Source organism: Glandiceps talaboti, chromosome 15 (genome assembly GCF_964340395.1).
Source record: "Glandiceps talaboti chromosome 15, keGlaTala1.1, whole genome shotgun sequence".
Classification (NCBI taxonomy): Eukaryota; Metazoa; Hemichordata; class Enteropneusta; family Spengelidae; genus Glandiceps; species Glandiceps talaboti.
The window spans coordinates 6967810-6991411 of NC_135563.1; the positions used below are offsets into that span (position 1 = coordinate 6967810).

General features: G+C 37.8%; 1 protein-coding gene across 2 annotated transcripts; it reads right to left on the reverse strand.

Moving 5' to 3' along the window:
• Positions 1–1293: 1293 nt before the first annotated feature.
• Positions 1294–22237, reverse strand: LOC144446552 (THO complex subunit 3-like). Of its 2 annotated transcripts, none has more exons than XM_078136340.1 (6): positions 22107–22237; positions 17289–17445; positions 11753–11957; positions 4176–4337; positions 2955–3055; positions 1294–2380 (listed from the first exon to the last, which is right to left on the reverse strand). In XM_078136340.1, exons 1-6 carry the CDS (start codon positions 22176–22178, stop codon positions 2223–2225), a joined length of 855 nt encoding a protein of 284 aa, XP_077992466.1. In that variant the 5' UTR covers positions 22179–22237; the 3' UTR covers positions 1294–2222. The 2 variants fall into 2 exon arrangements, with proteins under 2 accessions (XP_077992466.1, XP_077992465.1); XM_078136339.1 differs by lacking the exon at positions 22107–22237 and adding an exon at positions 18497–18673.
• Positions 22238–23602: the final 1365 nt, after the last annotated feature.

A 23602-nucleotide genomic window follows, 5' to 3' on the forward strand; every position in this document is an offset into this window, starting at 1 on the left:
CTCGTATTGACAACCCTTTGGTCATGAGTATTTTCCAGCTGAATGAAGAAAAATATTGGAGAATAACATAATTATACTAGCGCCAGTAATATCAAAGAAAAATTAGGGAAAGTAATGGTAATTTTGAATGTTTTTACTCATTTTTCGAACACGTCAGAACCAGTGAGGTAGACATAAGTTGACGTGACATAGACGCGTGTTGTCATGACGTAGAATGACCAGAGTATATATTCCATAATGTTTTGTTCTAAATGGCTCGTGCATATGTATAACTTGGGTATGTATTATCATTTGATTCTGAACAATGCTGAAGTCCTTGAGCAAGATTAGAACCATGATTTAACTCCAGTCAACCCAGCTGGACTAGGAGGGACCTGGTAGGACAGAGGTGGCTATATGAAGGATTTCATATACATGTTTTTTAAGCCAAGATGGCAGGTTGTGGAAGTATACTTGGGGTAATAATATACACTTATTGCCTGGCTATAAGGGCACTAGTAGATGTCTATTTCTCAAATGGCTGTCAATAATTCCCCAATATTTTTCTTCGTTCAGCAGCCAAGTGACATAAGAGTTCTTTGTCACTACAAGTCGCTAGACTCATATGACATAGTGACAAAGACCCATTAGGTCACTCATCCAGCAACTCGTAATGACAACCCTTAGTTTATGAGTATTTTCCAGCTGAATGAAAAAAATATTGGATAATGACATAATTATACCAGCTCCAGTAATATCAAAGAAAAAGTGGGGAAACAGAGAGTAATGGTAGTTTTGAATGTTTTGACTCATATTTTGAACACAGTAGAACCAATGACACAGACACGTGTTGTTGTGACGTAGAACGACCAGAGTATACATTCCATATTTTTTGTTGAATCTGGCCAGTGCATGTTATTATGTGCTCAATCAGAGCATTCTCAACTCAAACACACAGAGACTGGGTCTGTTATTGATTCCCTTGATGTAACCACTCACTGACCCAGTTGGAGTAAATTACATAGCCAGAAACAATGTTGGATATTTCAGTCTCAAATACACACACACACACACACACACACACAACTATACAATTCAAGACACCTCACAATGGCATGGTACAATAGGATATCAAAGACTCCTTTACTAAATGTACATCATGTACTGTCGTAATTCACTTCTTTTCAAAAGATAGGAACAAATACTGAATCTTTACTACAACGAAGACTTTCATATAATGATAGTGTACATGGTACATGTAATAGGTAGATACTGCAATGCTTTCCAAATATTTATCGTCATTTGATAAGCTGTCCTGAAAAAGATCTTTCACCTATTTCACTTGGAAATGGAAGAAGTTGAAACTCTATTTTACTATGTTGGTGCCCAGTCAGAATATGTGTGTAATAGAAAAAGTAACAAACTACATGTATTTGATTTGATAATTGCTAGCTTGTACCAATGGATACACTAATGACCATGTTTCTTCGGCAACAAGTCTGTGTTCACAAGATTCTAAACAAGTTTTACAGCCAGGTTATATATGTTTGCTGTTCCTTGGCTTACTAGTACACTTGGTAACAGGCAAAACTTTTAATTCTAGACAACAGTTTTGTGACCCATAAACAAATCTTGTTTGTTGCTGTATCCAATCCCTCCTTTAATCCTGTATTTCCCTTGAGTACCTTTCAGTTAACGCCAACCTACATGTACATAAGTTACACAAATTCCCCTATCATTTTACTTTGGTATACACAGCACTTAGTCTACTTTCTTTTCTGAAGTTGCATCGATGACAACCACTAATCACAAGTTCTCTAAATTTCAAATTTACACTGTGACCCAATCAGTAGAAAGAAGCTAACAAATTAATGTTAGTTGTCTTATGATGGTATCATCTATTTCCATGGCAGTGTTTTTCCTTTGTTTACTTGTGGATATAACTATAATGCCAGAATATATCTACCCATGAAACAGCCTGATATGTGATATGTGTAATATGTATTAATTGACTCGGGGGTAGTTGCAATGAACAGATGTTATACACAGATGGCCACTGACACTGTCTTTCCAAAAATGCCTCCTTGTGAAACAACTTTGGGAGTTCACAAGTCTTTCACTGGTACATATAGGCATGACCAGTTATTACCAGGTTTTGTAAAGATATCAACACACCACTTAATGTAGAACAAAATAGTCACTTTTGGTCTATATACAAGTAAAAACATTTGAATGACTTTGAATCATTCTGAAGGTAGTCCAAATAGTTTGACAGTACCAGCGTCTCTGTCTCTTTCATACTTGTCTTTGTCGTCACAAGCAAACGCTAGTAGATGTCTCTTGGGATGCCAAGCAACTGTGAATGTTGGTGACTCACACTGAACTTCTGCTATCTTCTCTCCTGAGTAAAAACAAAACAAGAAGAGGTTTACGATCACAGTTTACAGATACAGTAAATATAGAGCCCCCGCCCCACTACCACACACCCTAATTACTTTACTTCTGTTTGATTATAGGACGAAGTTGAAGTTATTTCGAAATTTCAATTAAAAAACACAAAGTCCTGGTCAAATGTAAAAGTACTAGCAGCTCAGAAAGGACATATCTGATAATATTGGGTTAGACACTTGAATTAAAGGAGAAACCCACTGCAGGAAATAGAGGCACTTTTGTTAACTTTGGGTTCTGGTGATTCACTCCGTGATTTTACATAATGTACATTAAACGTGATTGCAGAGAAACACCAATTGAAACTCGCTCCTCATTCGTTGTTCAGTGGACACACATTGTCTTATGGGAATTAGCAGTCATGCAAATGCACTAGCAGAATTCAAATATTCATACTTTATTTGAAGGTAATACCCCAGTAAGAACTTCTAAGTCATACAGTACTGTACATACATATAATATGGGTAGAGATGAAATGCTTAGACATATAATTACATTCTATAAAGAATTTATACATGTTCTCTTACCTGTTTCAACCTCTGCAATGTCTATGACAAGATCTTCAGATGCTGATGCTAACATTTTACCATCATGACTAAAACTAAGTGTTCTGACTGGCCAATCAAGTCTGAAATTAAGAAAAACTAATCAGACCATAGACCCTACACAAAATTTCATGTAGGGTCGGTCGGTCTATGATCAGACAGAGAAGCCCCCATCATGATTGGGGACCAAGGATACCAACCACTGTACCATCAATTTACGGACATATTATTCTGCCAGTTCAGAGAGAAACGTTAATGCTGAATAATTAAATAATTGTGTGATCAAGGTCTGTAGTAGACGGATCAAAACGTTGCATTCAATTCCAATTTATCATTCCAAAGTAACTATATTGTACTGTCCTATTGATTCTTGGAACCATGAACAATATATTCTCCAAGAAAAACTAATAATTTACCATCACGACTGACTAAAACTGAATGTTCTGACTAGCCAATGAATCAAGCAATTGTGACAGCAGAGTGACTTATGTATGGATATATTTCTTTTGAACTCTGCACACAGAGGGACATTGTACATATTTTTCATGAGCTTAAATGCAAGGGATTCCATCCCAGGTTTCGCATTAGTGTTATCTTATCAGTGAAGCCATAAGGATTACATAGGATTATTCTTTTGTTCTGGACCAAGTTTATCTATAAGTCTGCAATCTTCATGCAAACTGGGCCTTTCAAATAGAGTGAAGTGGTTTCCTTGTTTTGTAACAAGACCTTGGATCTGTATTTCAAAGGTTGCTGAAAACAAGCAGAGGATGACAGTGCGAATGGTGCACAAGCCCTCAACAGCAGCTTTGGTGCTATGAAACATCTGGTCACTTTTTTAAGTTAGCAGAATTACCAGGGGGTCTAGCACCTAGACTATTAATTTCCATGCTGGTTTGTCCAGATTTCCATGCTGGTTTGTCCAGATAACATTTGATAATTTCTTTCGTTGGGAAAGTGATTTGGGAAACATTGCTAATTCATAAGTAACTCACCATGATAAAGAGTGAAAGCAAGTGAAATTTTCACACAAACTTAATCCTCAACTAACCGAGGCCTTTAAAATAGAATGACATGGATTCTATACTGGTTTATCAAGACCACATTTGATAATTTCTTGTACGAAAAATGACTTGGGAAACATTGCTTACTGAACACGTTTTTAATACACAATGAACAAATAAGTGAAGTCTGCGTACATACCTTGAGAATGTTCTAACACATACAAGTTCTTCAACATCCCATAAACTGACTAGTGCATCAGCACTTCCTGTAGCAAAGTAGCGACCTTTGGGGTCAAACTCTATACAAATACAGTTTGCTGGGTGAGCATTTAATGTCTGTAATGGTTTCAATTCTGGATAGCTGTACAAAAAATAAAGAGAACACAAAATGATCATGGTAGTATAGATGAAGTTATTTTTTTTTAAAAATCTGATTTGAAGAGACTGTAGCTTTCCTCCGTTTGACCAAAAAGGTAATTTTATTTCTACTTACAACATCTATTGGAGACAAGTATCAATTTCTATTGATATTCTTCCCATCCCTTTCTCAACTCCTTATATAATTTCCAGGCATTAAAAATCGCCGTCGGGCACTGATAGCACAGTAAGTAACATAATATGAGTTTCCTTGACATTTCAGCATATATCAACTAAACTATATCTTTACACAAATTCATGGTAGCGGACTTTGACTATTACGTCACTCCATAGATGCTTAGCCTTGTGCCACCTTTTTTTGTATGTAAACCTAAAATTAGATTATGATTTGAACACAGTGAAAGTTCAACCTCACTTAGTCTAGATAAACATCTGTAGCAAACAAAAGGTTAATCACTGTATGACGTTAGGGGCGCTAGGCCTGACTGAACATTAACAGACATGCGCAGACGGGGAAACCCCGTAGACAGACGTGAACTAACTGTTGTTTTGGTGTATTACGTTGGCGGAGGCGCCCCGTTCAAACTATTGAAGTGTAATATTATTTGACGTACTTGTGTGTGAGAATAAAGACTTTATACCCAACTACAACGTGTTATACTGGTGGCAGCGGTGACGAAGCTCAATATTATAGGAAACCAGTGGGTTTATCAACTACTCCAGCTACTTGGCCTAAACGACACTTTGTGCAGTATGGCTTCGGCGTACGTTCAACTACCAAATAAATTTTGCGGTAAGGAAAATGAAAACTTTAATATATGGGTTCGCAAGTTTGAAGTTGCAACGAAAGCGACGAAGGATTTAACCACAAAGGATGCCAAACTTGGGTTATTACCTGCTTTATTGGATGGCCACGCTTTTCAAGTATATGAACAATTACAAGAAGATGATAAAGGTGATTATGATAAATTGAAAACAGCCCTAGCCGGGAAATTCAGTGGTAAAGAACATGTTAGCTTGTATCGTCTCCAATTTAGGGAGCGAACACGTCAGACTGGGGAGCCCCCAGACGAGTATCAGACGGAGCTTATACGACTAGCAGACATTGCCTATCCAACTTTAGACAGTGTAGTCAAACAAGATATGGTAATGGATCAGTTTATTTGTGGTCTTCAGGACAGCTCATTACAAGAAAAGATTTTAAATGCAGATAAAAAGACATTGGATGAAATTGTGTTACTTGTTCGTAAAACTGAGGCAGCTACCAAAGCAGTTACCAAAATGTCAGCTGCACCACAACAACATAGAAGTGAACAAGTAGCTCATGTTACAGCAGACAGTGTGAACTCTATTATTGATAAGAAATTCAAGGAATTAGAACATAGAATTTTACAGAAGTTAGAAGAGATGACAGTGACAAATGAGACTTTGTATGCGAGGCAGAATCAAAGAGGTGATTTTCGTAGATCCACAAATGCAAGAACTCAGAGTAATAGAGGTTCCATTCCTCGTACACAATTTGCACCAGGATTCCAGGGTAACTGTTATTCGTGTGGTGTTTATGGGCACCGAAGTAGTCAGTGTCCAGATCGTGCCACCTATGCACAGTATGAGAGTCAGACTAGTAAGAGACAATTTCAGCAACAACCACAGTCTACTCAATTCAGACAACAGGAAAACTACTAGCTGCTGATGTTAGGGGCCAGCCATTAGCAGCAGAGGATGGGGCCAATACAAGCCAATACTTGGAACAGAATAAAGAAAATCCTACAGATTTTACAAATATGGTAATGATTGTTGTTGGTGACACAGATGTGAAAGCAGTGGTGGATACAGGAGCTGGTATCTCTCTTATAAGTGAAGAATTTAGAATGAAGTGTCATGCTCTTCGTAAGAAACACTTAAATCCTCATGTCAACTTGCTAGCAACATCACTACTAGGACAGAAGTTAGATATACTGGGGTCAATTCAAACCAGAGTGAGAATTGGCAGTAATGAACTCTTTCATACAATGTTCGTGGTAAGAGACATGGTCAATCCTGTTATACTTGGTTGGGATTTCTTTCTGCAACATGGAGGACAGGTAGATACAGAGCATTGTATGTTATGGATTAATGGCCAGCCAGTCCCATTTTTGAGGAAAAGTCAGTTGGTTCCAGAGATATGCAGTGCTGTGGCAAATCAGACAGTTACAATACCACCACGTAGTGAGATGCCCGTAACTGTTCGCCTTCAATCTGCAACTATGGGAGAACCGCCACCTCATGGTTACACAGGTATTTTAGACCCTGATGAATCCTTTCGAGATGATAGGGGTTTAGCTGTTGCCCGAACTGTTTCCAGAGTTACCAATGGTGTTGCGCTTGTACAAGTTATGAACATCACAGAATGGCCTGTAGACTTGCATGAGGACACGCCTTTAGGATCTTTTGTAGCTACTAAGACTGACGAGGAAAGCTATACAGTGTCAAGAGTATATATATATGAACTATGTGAAACAAAGAAGCCAACAGCAACGGTATCACATGTGGAAATCAGTAAGAACTCATCAGAAATGGATAGTGGTATAGCCAAGATTTCACTTAATGATACAGCAATAACAGAACCTCAGAAAAGGAGAGTGGGGAATTTATTGAAGGAGTATTCTCATGTATTTAGTAAGAACTCGATGGATAGAGGTCGGACCCATCTAGTCCAACATCATATACGGACAGGGAATGCTACCCCTATAAAACAACGGCCTCGGCGTGTACCAGTGCATCTACAGGCAGAGATACAACGACAAGTGAAAACCATGTTGGAAAATGATGTCATAGAAGAGAGCAATTCACCATGGGCTTCTCCAGTAGTATTAGCAAGGAAGAAAGACATGTCCATCCGCTTCTGTGTCGATTACCGCAAAGTGAACTCAGTTACAGAAAGAGATGCTCATCCTTTACCAAGAATTGATGATACCTTGGATGCTTTGTCAGGATCTAGCCTTTATTCAGTTGTAGATCTTTGTTCAGGATATTGGCAGGTTGAAGTGCACCCAGACGATAGAGACAAGACTGCATTTACCACAGGAGTTGGCCTTTATAATTTCAAGGTCATGCCATTTGGATTAACAAACGCACCACCAACTTTTCAGAGATTGATGGAATTAGTGTTGGCTGGTTTGGATTGGCGTACATGTTTAGTGTACCTGGATGACATTATTATATTCAGCAAGGACTTTGAGGAACACATACAGAGCCTTGAGGAGGTGTTCAAAAGGATGGGGGCTGCTGGTTTGAAATTGAAGCCAGAAAAGTGCAAACTGTTTCAAGGCAGTGTTGTGTTTTTGGGACATAAGGTCTCAGCAGAAGGTATATCTCCGGACCCTGACATAACAGAACGTATACGGTCCTATCCTACTCCAACATGTGTAGCAGACGTTTGCCGCTTCTTAGGCTTAGCATCATATTATAGGAGGTTTGTAAAGAACTTTGCACTGATTGCAACACCCTTACACCACCTATCAGAGAAGGAAGTAAAATTTGAGTGGTCCGAAGATTGTAGTCATGCCTTTCAAGTACTTAAAACTGCCCTTGTCAGTCCACCAATACTTGCATACCCAGACTTTACCAAGACTTTCTACCTTCACGCTGATGCCTCACATTCTGCAGTAGGAGTTGTTTTAGCACAGAGACATGAAGGGGGAGAGAAAGTAATAGCATATGCAAGCCATGCCCTTAACAAGGTGGAGAGAAGGTGGGCCACATATGATAAGGAACTTTTTGCTATTGTGTGGGGAATAAGACATTTCCGCCCTTACTTATGCGGAGCACAGTTTCATGTTGTAACGGACCACAAACCTCTGGTAGGATTACGGGATATTAAAGCTGGTAATGATCCCACAGGACGTAGAGAGAGATGGGCTATAGAACTGAGTATGTATGACTTCACCGTAAAACATAGAGGTGGGAAATATCACTCAAACGCTGACGCCATGTCTAGATTAAACTTCAAAGAGGGCACTGACGAAGAAATGTCACTTGAGCAGGAATGGTGTTGTCCAGTCTTGTCAACTCATGGTAACAATAACTCTGAAGTTCACCAAATTCAGAGTACACAGGTAACTAATGAAGCATCATACTCAAAGTTAACTGGTGGTAATACTCTGTTGGACTTTAAAAGGGGACAGCAAGAAGATGCAGTATTACAAGAAGTTTTATCATGGTTACAGACAGGAAAGAAACCATCAAAACAGTACCTGAAAGGGAAGAACTGGAGATTGAAAGCGTTATGGCATAAAGTGGACAGTTTGCAAGTGGTGAAGGGAGTAATATGCAAAAAATGGAGTATATATGATGGTCAAAGAGTAAGACATTTGCACCTTGTTCCGGATGCAATGGTCAACACTGTATTGAAAGAACTGCATGATGGTGCCATGTCTGGTCACATGGGAGTAAAGAGAACAGTAGAAAGATGTAGACAGCGATTCTATTGGCCTGGAATGAGTCAAGATGTTAGGAGATGGGTTCAAAGCTGTCAGCTGTGCCAAAGAAGGAAATCACCAGTACCAAGGGCAAGGGCACCTATGCAAAATATATCAGTAACCCGCCCATTTGAGATGGTTGCAGCAGACTTGAATGAGTTACCCATGTCTAAAATGGGAAATCGCTATGCTCTGGTTGTGATGGACTACTTCACTAAATATGTCAACATTTATGCTGTACCTAACCAAAAGGCAACTACTGTAGCCAGAAAGATATTTGGAGAATATATTGCAGAACATGGAGTATTTGAAAGATTTCACTCAGATCAGGGACGTAATTTTGAGTCCCAGGTGATGACAGAACTCTGTGCACTACTACAAATATATAAATCACGCACTACTCCATATCACCCGCAGTCGGACGGGATGGTCGAAAGGTTCAACCGGACTTTGGCGGAGATGTTGGCAAAATGTGTTGCACAGTATGGTGATGAGTGGGACGATCATATATCGAAGATTGCACTAGCTTATAATACAAGTGTTCATGAAAGCACAGGACAAACTCCATATTTTCTCAATCATGGGAGAGAAGCTAGACTACCAATAGATATACTGTATGGAAGTACTCCAGATGAGGCAGTTGCGGCTCCTAGTACACATGCAAGGCGTGTTGTCACCAACTTGAAAACTGTCTTTCAACAGGTACGTGAAACATTGGGTAGATCGCAAAGAAGACAGAAGGTTGGGTATGATATATGGGCTCACCATCAACCATATGACGTTGGAGATAAAGTGTGGCTACATGACCCAAAGACCAGAAGGGGTAGATGTCAGAAACTTAGATTGCCATGGGTTGGTCCATTTATAGTAAAGAAGAGAATATTGGGTCCAGATGGAGAGCCAGGTGTGGTATACCGCATACAACAGGAAGGACCCCACCGTAGGCGATTAGTGGTACATCACAATAGACTGAAACCATGTATAGGCTTACAACGAGATGACCCACATTCACCACCTTCAGTAAGTTTACAGAGACAAGGGGATAAGGAGAGTCAGAGGGAAATAGAAATTGAGAGTTCAATTCCTGCTCCTGGTGGCTATGTGATTATTCCTGGAAGGCAGCAGATTGAAAATGGGGAGGATGAGGATGTAAATGAGAGACTGAATGTAGCTGAAAACCAACATACTGGGGAGATGAGAGATGTGCCAGTAGTAGAAAATAATGTGCCAGAAGTAGAAAATAATGTGCCAGAATTGGAAGAAAATATATTGGATCCAGGGGAGAATGAACATGTGTTGCGCCCTCAGGTGACAAGATCAGGACGGGTAACCAGAGTACCAGCAAGGTACACAGAGTAGAAGAGGAAAACAATATGATAAAATGTGTACTTTGAATGTGTTATCAAGGACAATATCCAGACTGTGACTAAAGTCAATATTGTGTGTTTTGACGGACCCCTACCAGGACATTGCCACTTGGACATTGTGCGGATAATAATTTGTACTACCAATAATAGGATATCAATGTGTAATTACTGGTTTACCTTACCTGATGCTGTCCATGGATTTATTGTTAATTGTGTACAGTTTGCTGGATTATGGTGCATGCTGCTGTCCTTGGATTTATTGTGATTTGTGCACACATGTTTGATTATAATAAAACTTTCTATACGCTAGTCTGTATGTACTGGATGTACTCCGATCATGTATTTGAACATACGGGTAACTTTTGAACAATGCAGAACTTACTCTAAAGAATAAGAGAAACTGATTGACCAGAATACTTGTCAAGTCGTAAATATATATATAAAAAAAAAAATAAAAAAAAAAAAAAAAAATGAAAAAAATGAAAAATGTAGAGTCCTTATTATTATATCTAGCGAAGTATGTTTATTCACCTTGATGAAATGAACAGTCATATGAAGTTCTAAAGTTTAGTGTCCAGGAGAACACTCTTTTGGTGGGGAGTGATGTAGCAAACAAAAGGTTAATCACTGTATGACGTTAGGGGCGCTAGGCCTGACTGAACATTAACAGACATGCGCAGACGGGGAAACCCCGTAGACAGACGTGAACTAACTGTTGTTTTGGTGTATTACGTTGGCGGAGGCGCCCCGTTCAAACTATTGAAGTGTAATATTATTTGACGTACTTGTGTGTGAGAATAAAGACTTTATACCCAACTACAACGTGTTATACATCCAAGTCCACCATGAAATCTATCCCTTTGTGATTGGCTAACTGTTTTCTGATAGAGATTACGTTACACAGCTGCATCCTCCTCATTGATTCTGATCAAGTGGTGATACCACTGATGTCATCTAACAAAGCGGGTAGATTTACAAATGTGAAGAATTTGTGCCTGTTTCGATACGTAATTAATGTCAAACAACAAGGCTAAGTGTCTGTGGTGGTACAGTAGTTGAAATCTGCCAACATGAAGATGCTAGGCTAGTACAAATGTATCAACTGCCTGAATATCATGTTTGAGTTTTTGTCACCAGCAAAGTGCTTCAGAATGGGAAACACTACAGATACTATTTAAAATGCAAAAAATACCTCCTAAAATGAACAAACTTAGCTTATATAACCACGGGGGAAAGCATGCATGTAACTGATTGATTGATCGATCAATTGATTGATTTATTGATTATTTAATCAATCAACTACATGCCGCAGCTTTCCCCTGGGTTATAACCTTCAACAATTAAATCATAATACTTGAGGATATTGATGCAACCATGTCGCAAAAAAACTACCCCCCCCCCCTTCCAAAATGTGTAAATTTCTCTTGTACCCTTTCAAAAATGAAAGTATAATATCTGAGGATATTGGTGGTTGCAAAACAAACCACCTAATCTCTCCCCCACCCCCCCCCCTCTCCAAAATGTGTGAATTTCTTTTGCACCCTTTCAAAAATGAAAGTATCCTACACTACCTGAGGATATTGATACAACCATGGCCATTGGTCAGAAAGAACAAATCTGTATCATTATTCCAAGATATCTCATTGACTTCATATTTAAACTGCTCTTCTGCTTTCGTCCTGTGTGACCTTGAATCAATGAAGGTCACCAAATCTTCTTTGTTGCCAACGGCGATAGTATGACCATCAGGACTCCAGCATATATTGATGTTTTCACCTGTTATGAAAGAATTATTAATAATTTTTTTTTTGTAGTCACAGGGAAAAATATTCAATCCAGAAATGGTCATATTATGGATGAGAAGAAGAATTTATTTTGTGATTTTTTAATCAGTAAAACAACTTTACTAGGTTTTTCTATTTAGAAAAAATATGAGAACAGCTCATTTGTGCAAACGTTCAGTCTATTGTGACTTCAGAAAATACTGATAAAGCCATGGTGGATACCCAGTGAAAGTTTTGGTTGGGTTATTTCTTGACCCAGTGCAAAATGAAGTTAAATTTACGAACATAAAACATGTGAAATGATATGTAAGTTTGTGTTTTTAACCCCATAAATTACAGAACATTTTAAAATGTGTAAAGAGTTTGTTATTTGTTGGAAGTGAAAGGAAGTGATTTGCAAATAACTGGGTACAAAAAAAATTCCAAAAAAGTTGCTTTATTAATTAAAAATCCAAAATAAATACCCATTTCTCTTTGATTCCATATCATACGGCCAGTTTAATTTTTTAAACTGATATTTGAAATAATCACTGAAGTTCAGGACTTAGTTACCCTAGCTAGTTCACAAAAGGATAGGGATGGGTTCTGAACTTCATTTTAGTTAATTTATTAAAAAGTATTTTTTTTTAAAAAGTATTATTTCAACACCACGTTCAGTCATATTAATACAATAATCAATATTATGTAAAAAATACTTTAAACATCATGTAAAACGATTTAGATTTCTTATCATGTATCCATGGATACAATGTCACATGACTGATACATCGGTCACCAAATGACCTTGATACAGCTAACTACATACATCATCATGATATACTGACAATATCTTGTGTTTTCTTTGTAACAAATACACATACTGTCATTGTAACACAGGCATTTGTTATAGTGAAGAGTGGGGTAGTCTGGATGTCAATGTGGTCTCTAACTAAACCATGTGGAGGTGTAAATTGTAACCGTATATGAACGAGATACAGGAGAGGGGATGCTATCTATGGGGTCAATACTTTGAATCAAATGATTTACAACTAATGTTGGTGACCTGCAGTCAGCAGTACATAGGGTCAAAGGTTACATTCACACCATTGACATGGTAGTTTCTTTGTACATGCGTCTGTGCATACACTCCTTACATGTACACATGATTGAGCCACTCATTTTTATGGTCAGATAATTTTTTAAGTTACAAAACTGCTGCCACCAGGTAAGGGGTACTTTACATTGTTGCTATGTACTCTTTTATCAAGCAACACTTAATAAGTACATGAACATGTAGTTGACAGAAAGATTTTCACAAAACAAAATGTCTGCCACTAACACTTCAGTCACAGGCACACCAAAAACTGTGTATATCAAACTTATCTGCCATAAGTCGATACCTATGTCACAATGAAACCAGTATAGGAATAAACACAATAAGAAATGTTCTTCTGCATGTGTTACTAATTATCCTGTATCAAAGTAGATGAAAATACTTGACTGTAAAGGTCACATGTAGTCTTAGAGCTACATGTAGGTCACACGAAGACGACATAATTCTCAGTACCCAAAATAGAACATACATTTTATTTCTTGGTTGACACCTTCACATGCATTACGACAGGCACACATGAGAATAAGTTGACCTTGTTCTAGTTAGACACTTCAGCCTGAGGTAAAATGCTAATGCAGGTACTGGGAGTTGTATGTACATTTGTATTGTGTATGCCGACTCGTACAGAAAACTAACTTTCCCTCTATCCATCCATGAGTATCATTGAGTATACACTTATCAATACCAGTGAGATGTTATAACAGAAAAGTCAGACCATGAACGAAGCAATCTGTTTATCCAAATTACTGTTACATTTTTTTTTCGAGTGACCAAGTGGTTTCCATAGTAACCAATCTATTCCTTTTTTTTGTGATTGACAGGTTCAATGGCTCATAGCGTGACATGGGCTAGAGTACCTGAATTGTTGAGGTACATATCAAGATGGCTGCCTGAATGTAATCCTTTGTACTTTATGATAAAGAACAGTCACCAAACTAATAATACTTGGCCACATCTAGACATCTATACAGACACTGAACAGTTCCAATATTGTACTGCTGTAGTCTGCAAAGCCAATAACTTCTACAAACCTCCATACAACACAGCATACTTTGCTTACTCTACCGACAGCAGCAGTTTAAAGATGTTACTTCAACAGGATGGTGTTATGGACCGAACAGACATGCATACAACATTTGAACTCATTCCTACTTGTTTGGTAGAAACCATCAAAGAACTGGCCTACGACCAAATGGACTTTAAACCCATTTTTGAAGAGACTTACTACATGTTTTCCTTTGATAAACATTTGGAGATTTTACAGCAATGTGCTGCAATGTCACTACCACAAGGATGTACTCTGGGACCACTACCAACAACACATGCAAAGTTGTTGGAGGAGAAAATCAAACTCCCATTCACACCGAACTACTCCAAGACTTTACAACACCATAAACATTTTGCAGTTTATGATGAGCACAGAACACCTGTTGCATGGGCCATTCAAAAAGAATATGGTGACATAGGATATGGTTTCACAGAACCAATATTCCGTGGACATGATCTTTCCAGTATTCTGACATCTATCATAGTTCTGGAAGTATCAGAGTCTGAGGATACACCTTACATACTCATTCCTGTTGCCAACTTTAAATCTGCAATGCGTAGCATTCTAACTAGGCAAATGCGATACAAAGACTATAAAATGACAAGGCTGTGCTTAATGAAGACCTTCAAAGAGGGACACATGCTGCAAAGTCCAGCTGGGCGATTATAGCCATTTTTACATACTGCCTGTGATTGCTTCCATTACACTGTGCATGCATAATCAGCATAGTAGTTGCACTGCAGTGCTATAATGAAAAATGTGACTGCATACATGTATACATGTATATGTACATATGTACCTGTATGCAAATGAGTCACAGGTATGCCAATGAGCTAAATGTATTTACACATAACCCTAGTCTGTAAGGTATGCCGTGACGGGGCACCCTCACACATCGGCCAACCTCTACCATGTGTGAGGGCGAAACGTCATGACGTATCTTACAGTCTATCATAACCCCAGTCCCTTACAAGTGACATCCATTGCTACATGGTCAAAGTGTACCTGTATGCAAATGAGTATCACAGGTATGCAAATGAGCTAAATGTATTTATTCTGGTACTCATAACCCTAGACTGTCGACAATCGTTCAGGCCTTTTTTGCTACTTTTCATCTAAATCAAAGTTGTCGCCTTGCTCCGTAGCACTGAATACTAATGCATGCTGATAGGAACTGCGATTGCCGAAGGCACAAACTTCGGCACTCGCTGATCAGTACATGTATGTGGTTATAGTATTGCTCTGGATCGGAGCGAGGCAACAACTTTAATTTTAGATAAAATGTAGCAAAAAGGCATGAACGACTGTCGACAGTCTATCACAACCCTAGTCCCTTACAAGTGTGACATGATACATTGCTACAAGGTCAAAGGGTACCTGTATGCAAATGAGTATCACAGGTATGCAAATGAGTTACATGCATTTATTCCGGTACTCATAAACCTAGTCCTTCACAAGTGTGACATGATCCATTTCTACAAGGTCAAAGGGTCACCCTCTCTTGTTTCCATCTGATATACATTGTCTGGAAAGTGAGCATTGTGAACACATCACAGGACATAAGTTTACGCACTGATCGTCACTGTCACATTTGTGATACAGAAATCACTTTCCTGCCATGGTACGTGTACTGCTATTCACAGGTTTGGACATTATATACAAGAAAAGCTCTGATATGTGTGGGGACAAGATAGAGAACACTTTTTCCTTCGCCTATCAACAATTTATTAATTCTGCCAAGAAAACTTTGAGTGATAAAAGAAGCCACTACACATCAAAGAATTCTTAGTTACACTGGAAACTTTTCTTTCACAGTCAATCATTTGAATTTTGATCAATGTATAATTTGTATTTTAACAATTACATGTAATGATACACATAGTTAAAATTCCAGAGCATGTAATCTTTGGAGTCTGACAATCATGCCAGTTGCGCGCACATACACATGTGTTCAATTATTCATATTTACATATGGTAACATTTGTATGTGACATACATATGTGCTGCAATTATTGAGGTGTTGTGATCTCTGCAGCCTGTAAACATGATGCATTATTTTTTAACTAAGAAAAATTTGTCTTGTGTAACTTTCTTTCTATGATTTCAAAATCAGGCCCTTCTTGAAAATATCTATGTATTAAAATATTTTCTGTGATATTCTCTTTTGAGGCAGACAGCAATGTTGCCTTTATCTGATGCAGTAATTTTCTTTTCTATACTTTGTAATATTCTATACTTCCACTCCTAATAATAGTAAGGGCGACCATTTTTCTGTTTCTCAGTACCTAACCAACCCAAATTTTTAGCTCCGAAAGTGGACATAAAAAAAATTTCACTCGTCCTTAATATTTTGTTGAACAGCGCCCTCTGTGACAAGAATAAGCAAATGTCTGAACTGTCGACATCATCTACAGTCATGACACTTGTTCACAAACAAATCATTTCTTTTATGACGGAAGTTATTCAAGAAGTGGGGCTGAGAACATGCCAATTGTGAGGAGAAGCTGGGAAAGGGCTTGTTATCGGGAATCCAATAAAAAGGAGGAAAAGGAGAGGCAGGAAAACATGAAGATGATTTTTTGATTTTTTTAAAAACTTTTTCTTTCTTTTTAAATTGACTGACTGACCAACAGATGTTCTGAAAAAGTAATGGGAAACATAAATACAATAGGGTCACCCCAATAATGTTAGTTTTTATATAGTGCACTGTTTTTCCACACTGCTCAAATTATGCTACAATTAGCACTCCTAGCTGCAACCTACAACAGTATGACAGCCATATACATTGTACCTGTATTATACATTTTGTACTTTAACTCTCTGGGGACCGTGCTACTAGTATCTACTATTGCATTGTAGCAGAGCTGTCATAAGTGCATTGGGCCAAATTTGGATTGAAACATTCACATCTAAAATGCAGCAATGCCCTGTCCTACCAGGTCCCCATTTAAACAGTTCAGTTTGGTTGAACGGAGCAAACAGCGGTTCAAATCTTGCCAAAGTAACAAAATGTAATGTGGCTATTTAGAAACAATGGCGTCAGTGAGGCTTGAACTGGCAATTTGGAGATTTCTACCTGGTGAATAGCCATTCAAACATCAAAACTACAAAAAAAAGATCATTACAAACTGTGATATACTGATTTACATGTAGCTGAAGGAATACAAATGTAGTTACCTTACCTTTTGTGTTTACATTTGCAGAACATTTATTAGATCTTGCATCCCATATCCTTATGCTTTTATCTCCAGATGCTGTGACAAAAAGATCTGGGTTGGATGGATGCCAACACAGTTGATCTACACTGTCCCCATGTCCTCGATACACATGGTCCCGACCCTGTGGATATCATGTTTTATACAAATAAATGAATATGTATCAGAATAGCGTGCTTGCCCCTGTCATGATTTGAATGAGACTCTAAAGTTTGTACTCCAAGGTGTTCCAGTGATTATTATATCTGGTAAAACAATTATGGTTAAACCTGGTCCTGCTTGCAGACGGCATACTGACTAGGGGAAGGAGAGAGACATTGTCAGAATCGAGTCCCAACTTACCACAAGCAGGACATAGGTTAAATCATCAGTGTTCTCCCCACTACAGAGAAAGCATGGTGCACTGCAAACACCCTCCTTGCAATCTAGGCCACTTTGCCTGGCAGGTTTCTACTGTGCTTCAAAAGTGTTCTACATGTTTTTGTACCATCCTTGAGCTTTGGTACATGTAATCTTTGAATGACAAAATCATATCAAATAATACTTTCACATGAAGAGAAATGGCTGATCCTCAATGTACATTTGTAGGTGTTAAAATATCATATGCTGATCATATATATGCAAACAAATATGCAAATTACCATGTTATTTATATGTAAAGTAATATGCAAATTACCCACCATCCTTGCATGCACTAACCTGGGGAGAACACTGATCATGGTTAAACGATGGATGTATTAGGGGTCTGATACATCCATGGACAGACAACATTTAATGTCTCAATTCAACTCTCGTGATAAAGTGTGAAAGTGGGTGAAAACAGGACACACAATGATGGTGGAATAACCATGGACAGTGCATACATACAGACTGATAGAAGGCACGAAAGTAGAACTGGGTGGCAGAAGAACAGTGGGACTGCCAGATTATACATCTTATTCCAGCTAGGGAGTGAGGGTTGGGTAAGGAATACGGTTAGACTCCCTAGCATTAGCCTGATTTGTATTTTCTGCAATGCACGAGTTGCCACCACTGTACTTTTCTTGTGCATGTGTTTCTCTTCTGAATTAGAATAAGGCAATGTGACGTACGGTACATGTAATATCATTAATTTACTGCCTTTGGCTTTGTTGATATCCTGACCTAAGCGTTATTGAATATTGCTATGAACTTACCATTCTATCTTTCTCTAAAACAAACACACTGACGGTCTTGTCAAATGAACCGGAGGCGAGTTTACGACCATCGCAACTCCATGCAACTGAATGAACTTTCGAAGAGTGAGCTCGAAACTCATCTGTTCGACCAAAGTTTTGGAAATATTTCCGCATGTCTTCACTGTAAGTCGCCATTTTGGAAAGTGTGTATGGTTTAGTCCATTTGTTACAAGGGGTGTTATCAAAACAACAGGGACGACAAAGAAATTTAGTGACAGCGCCCTCTAAAGTCTTAAATACATATTATGATGGAAATACACACTTAATTATAATGTCATATATAATCGACTGATATTTGTGGATATTTGAAAATGTAATATTTGTAATTTTTTGACAGATAGACAGCTCACAGAAATATACACAGAATATTCTTTATTAATTTCACAAAAATGAAGAACATACATCATGGCATCAGCATGTCATAAACACAGTGAATATTTTTGTCTGAATGTCTACTGTTCCCCCAAGCAATGTAATTAGGAAGTCCACAGATTTGATGATTATTTGACTGCCACTTTTAAAAAAAGGTACTGGTGACTGTGTGATACAAGTTTTTGCAAATTTGACTGTCTAAAAATAGCAATAAGTGTTTCTTTGGATTCAAATCTACATGTATAACCACATGTGTCCATGTGATATAGTGACTTGATCAAGTAAACTCGAATGTTAAGTTAGTGGATCAAAATTGAAAATAGTGTCTGACATTTGTGCCATGTTTGGTTGAAATTTACTTGTGGGTGTCAGAGATATGGCTATCAACGGATGGACAGACAGATGAACCCGATTCATTCCTATGGCCTCTTCTAGGCTGTGCCTGTTGCAGGCTAATAAACTCGCAAATAGTGAATTACATGCCAAGTAATAGTCTAAAGTCAAAATGAATCCGTACAACTGACCAAAATTAAACTCTGAAATTTAAAATATTGAAATATTTTCTTAAAACTGGGAGATTTACTGTTAGGTCAAAGGTCAAAGGTCAAACATTTGCCACTCTGTTCACCCTATTATCTGTTTTCAGGGCAACTTTCAATTTCTCCCAAAACAGTCTCCTTCCTACTTCATTTTCAGGCCATTTCATATATTTCTGAGTGAGTAACATCTTTCGCAAAATTCTAGGCATAATGTTATCAGGAATCTCATGCAACTTAACAAGAAGGAGAAGATTTCTTTTTTGTTGAAATAAATGATCTTGAGCCATTCTCATCTCAAAATAACACCACTCACTTTGTGCAAAGCCAGGTGACAGTATCAGCATAGTTTTGTGACTAGTCTCTATACTTTCAAGAATGTTGTCAAAAATATCAATACCTGGCATAAAATCACGTTCATGTAAACAGAGTTTGAAATTTGGTGGATCAATATTTTCCAAATGAGGAAGTAATTGCTGCATGACCCAATCTCTGTCATTTTCATTGTAACAAACAAATGCATCGTATCTGATATTCAATGGCAGCTCCTCAGCATTGACTTGGAGTTGATAACCACCACGTTTTAGTTTGATGAGAAAACAACCATAGCGTACACACCAACGGAAATGAAAACATAATCCTATACAGAATCCGATAGCAAGAAAGACAAAAATTGAAGTTAGAGGAACTGAAACCATGAAAGCTAAATTACAATCTAATCCGTATTCCAACGTGAATATTGAAACTCCTTTCATCTCAGTCGGTAATGAACAAAGATTTGGTGAGATTGATAGTTGAAGTTTTTTGTCTATTCTCATCCACTCGATTAATTCTGCCATTGCACCACACTTTGAACAATCAAATGGACTGTGCTTCAGAATATGAAGGGAAGTGAGATTTGGATAAACATGAAGATGGCGCTTTGTGTCAATTTGTGAGATTTTTGTGTCATAAAGACGCAAACTTTCAAGGTGTATCAAAGATTCGGGAATGTCTTCCATATTTTGTATTGAGCTCATACTACTTAACAACATTGTCCTGACGTTTGGAAATAATTCCAAAAATTGTGAGGGTGTTAAACTTAAAGAAAACCAAACATTAGTTAATGATAACACAGTTACAGATGAAAATGGATTTTCAAGAAGATCTTTAACAAACCAAATTGGACTTTGCTCAATCTCTAGGACCTCTAGTTGTGAAAGATTTTTCATGGATGAATCAAATAGGGTGGTTGTGAAACGAAGGCCATCTTTTAAACCAACTATAGACAAATGATGCAGACTTGGAACATCGGCTAAATGCAAACGTCTAATGTTATTACAAGATATAGATAATGTCCTCAAATTGGGTAAATTTTGGAAAGGATGATGAAATTTGTTAGCTTTTATTGCATTACTGTCTAAGCGAAGTGACTTTAATGCTATGAGAGGAGCAAAGACTGCATGTGGAAGTTTTGTTATTAAATTATAGGATAAATCTAAAACTTCAAGTTTTGTTAAGGAAATAAAATGTATAGTATCAAGTGATGTTATCTTGTTTTGTGAAAAATACAACTCTTTCAAAAATTTAAGATGAGCAAAATTTTTATAAGGCAGCTGTTTAAAATCATTAAGACTTAAATCCAATATTTTCAAAGATGGCAGCCACTCAAAAAGATTGTCTGTAAATATTATAAGACCATTTCCACTCAAATCTAGCTTTTCTACTTGTGCATTTTGCAGACCTGTCATGTTGACCATGGATAGATTGTGCATGTACTGAAGGCCGAGGTCTTTGACAGCAAAATATTGAAGATCTTCAAATACTTCCTGTAAGCACTGCAGGTCTTTATAGATAAATTCCAGGCGTAGCTTTGAAATGTTTTTCATCATTGCACTCAGATTTGGACATGAACTGTTTCCTGATAAATCCAACTCTTCTAATCCAGAATCTGGCAATTTGATGTTTTCTATCATAGGGTCTTGAATATTGTATCGTAAGAGTGCAACTTTTTTGAGTGTTGTCAAGTTTTTCAGGTTTACTTCACTACATGTTGAATTGAGTTTGGGTCCATCAAAGATGATAGTCTCAATATTTGTAAGTTGTTGAATTTGTTTGTTTGGAAAACAAAACGGTTCATTTGAGGTCAAATCTAGAATTTTCAGTTGTTTCAGGTCTTGGAATATATTGTCTGGTAAGTGAGTGATTTGATTAAATCGTAGTAGTAATGTCTGTAGATTGGTTAGTCCTTGAAATGCTGATGATGATGATAAAGAAATAATTTCATTCCAACTGATGTCCAGTGTCTGTAAATTTCGGAGAGCAGAAAACATTTGACCTGAAATTGTTGTGAGTTTGTTGCTAGAAATATCCAATATTTCAAGTCGAGGCACATACTTGAAAATGTGTCTATCAACTGTTACAACTCTGTTGTGGCAGATATTCAATTTCTTGAGTTCATGAAGTCCTTTCAGACAGGTAGTACTCAGTTCTGTGATGATATTGTCTTCAACACTCAGTACCTGTAATTTCCCAAGGCCAACAAAGCCACTTGATGGTAACAATGAGATAGAGTTCTGATACAAGGATAAATGTGTTGCAAATGTTGGCAAAGTGTCTGGAATTGATGCCAGTCCTCTAGACTTGCAGTCCACGTGTGTGTAGTTATAAACTTTACATACCGATAGTCTGGTGTCAGTCACTGGAAGTTGACAAATCAGGAGTAAAATAATCTTCCAAAATCTAACTGCCATTGTCGCCAGGAAACGTGATTCACCAGCTTAGCTTTACAGCAAAAAAAGTTGATCAAAGAAGTTGTAGTAATGCCCCCAGTCAAGTGTTGTCAGTCACACACAGGATAGCTATGCAGTAAGACTTTCTCCTGTAAGCTGGTCAAAAACACAGATTGAGGAAGTGAGGTCTTGATTTAGGAAATGCTCCTGAGTCTTGAGTAACCGAGAGGTACGTACAATGTCTTGTTTCAGAAGTGTTCCTGAATATACTGTAAATAGGCAGAAGTGATAGAATTAATCCTTCCTTGTCTGTGATTGGAAGTTCCTGAATATATCACTTCATATGTGAATATAAGGATCGAAACTATTGAGAGGTGTGTCAATGGTTTTTAACAAACTTATGTTGTTGATATTTAATGAAGGATACTAATTTACATTCACTGATTTCATTGTTCAACGTCAGTCATGTGTACAACTTCCTCATAGTAGTTTGATCTTTGATAGTTTCATATCTATTGTACATGAATGATGCAACTCTATGAAATGACAAGTTATTGAGAATGACATAGTCCCCGCTATGATTGGGTTTTAAGGATTCGAACTGGCAGTTTATGTCGTCATCTTCCAACCTGGTTAATGTTGTTTGGCTTCATATGGTTGTTTTTAGGGTGAGGATTGGTATGGAAATAAACCATTCAACAATAAAGGATGGGTCGGGTGCAGGCCTCGGACCTGTTCAAGCATGAGTTATGGCTTTGGACATGGAAAATTCGCAAACAAAATGGCTGCCAGGCAGCCATATTGGATCGTATCATGACAACAATGAATATGCACATGTATGTCATAGAACATTGTCCTAATACCAACTTTGAATGAAATCTGTTCAAGCATGTCTGAGTTATGGCTTTGGACAGGGAAGATTCGCAAACAAAATGGCTGTTAGGCGGCCATATTGGATCGTATAATGAAACAAATTGACGTGCATATGTATGCCATAGTATGTTGCCCCGTACCAAGTTTGAAAATAATCAGTCCAGGCCTAGGCCTCTCCAAGAAAGGCTCCGGGTATAGTGCTCAATCTGGGGTTGAATTGTTTTTATTTTTCGCAAAGTAAATGATTGTCAAATTACCAAAACATGGCCTGGGATATTAATGCTCCATAGATGTCGTAAGAACTACTTTTGCACACATGAATTACATGGGGTATCCTTTAAATATCATGTTTTGTGTACTTGAATAATTGTTATTCATATGGCACCTTGAGCAGTTAGTAAGTGACGTTTTCATTATTAATGAAGTGACCTGTTACATTTAAAGCAATATTTTCTCTCAAAATCTTGTCAAATAGCATGGTGGAGGTAGCGTAAGGTAAAGGTAGCGAATTATTTTTTCCAGCAAAAGTACTGAAATGTTGTAGCGGTAGGTAATGGCGGGTAATCATTTGT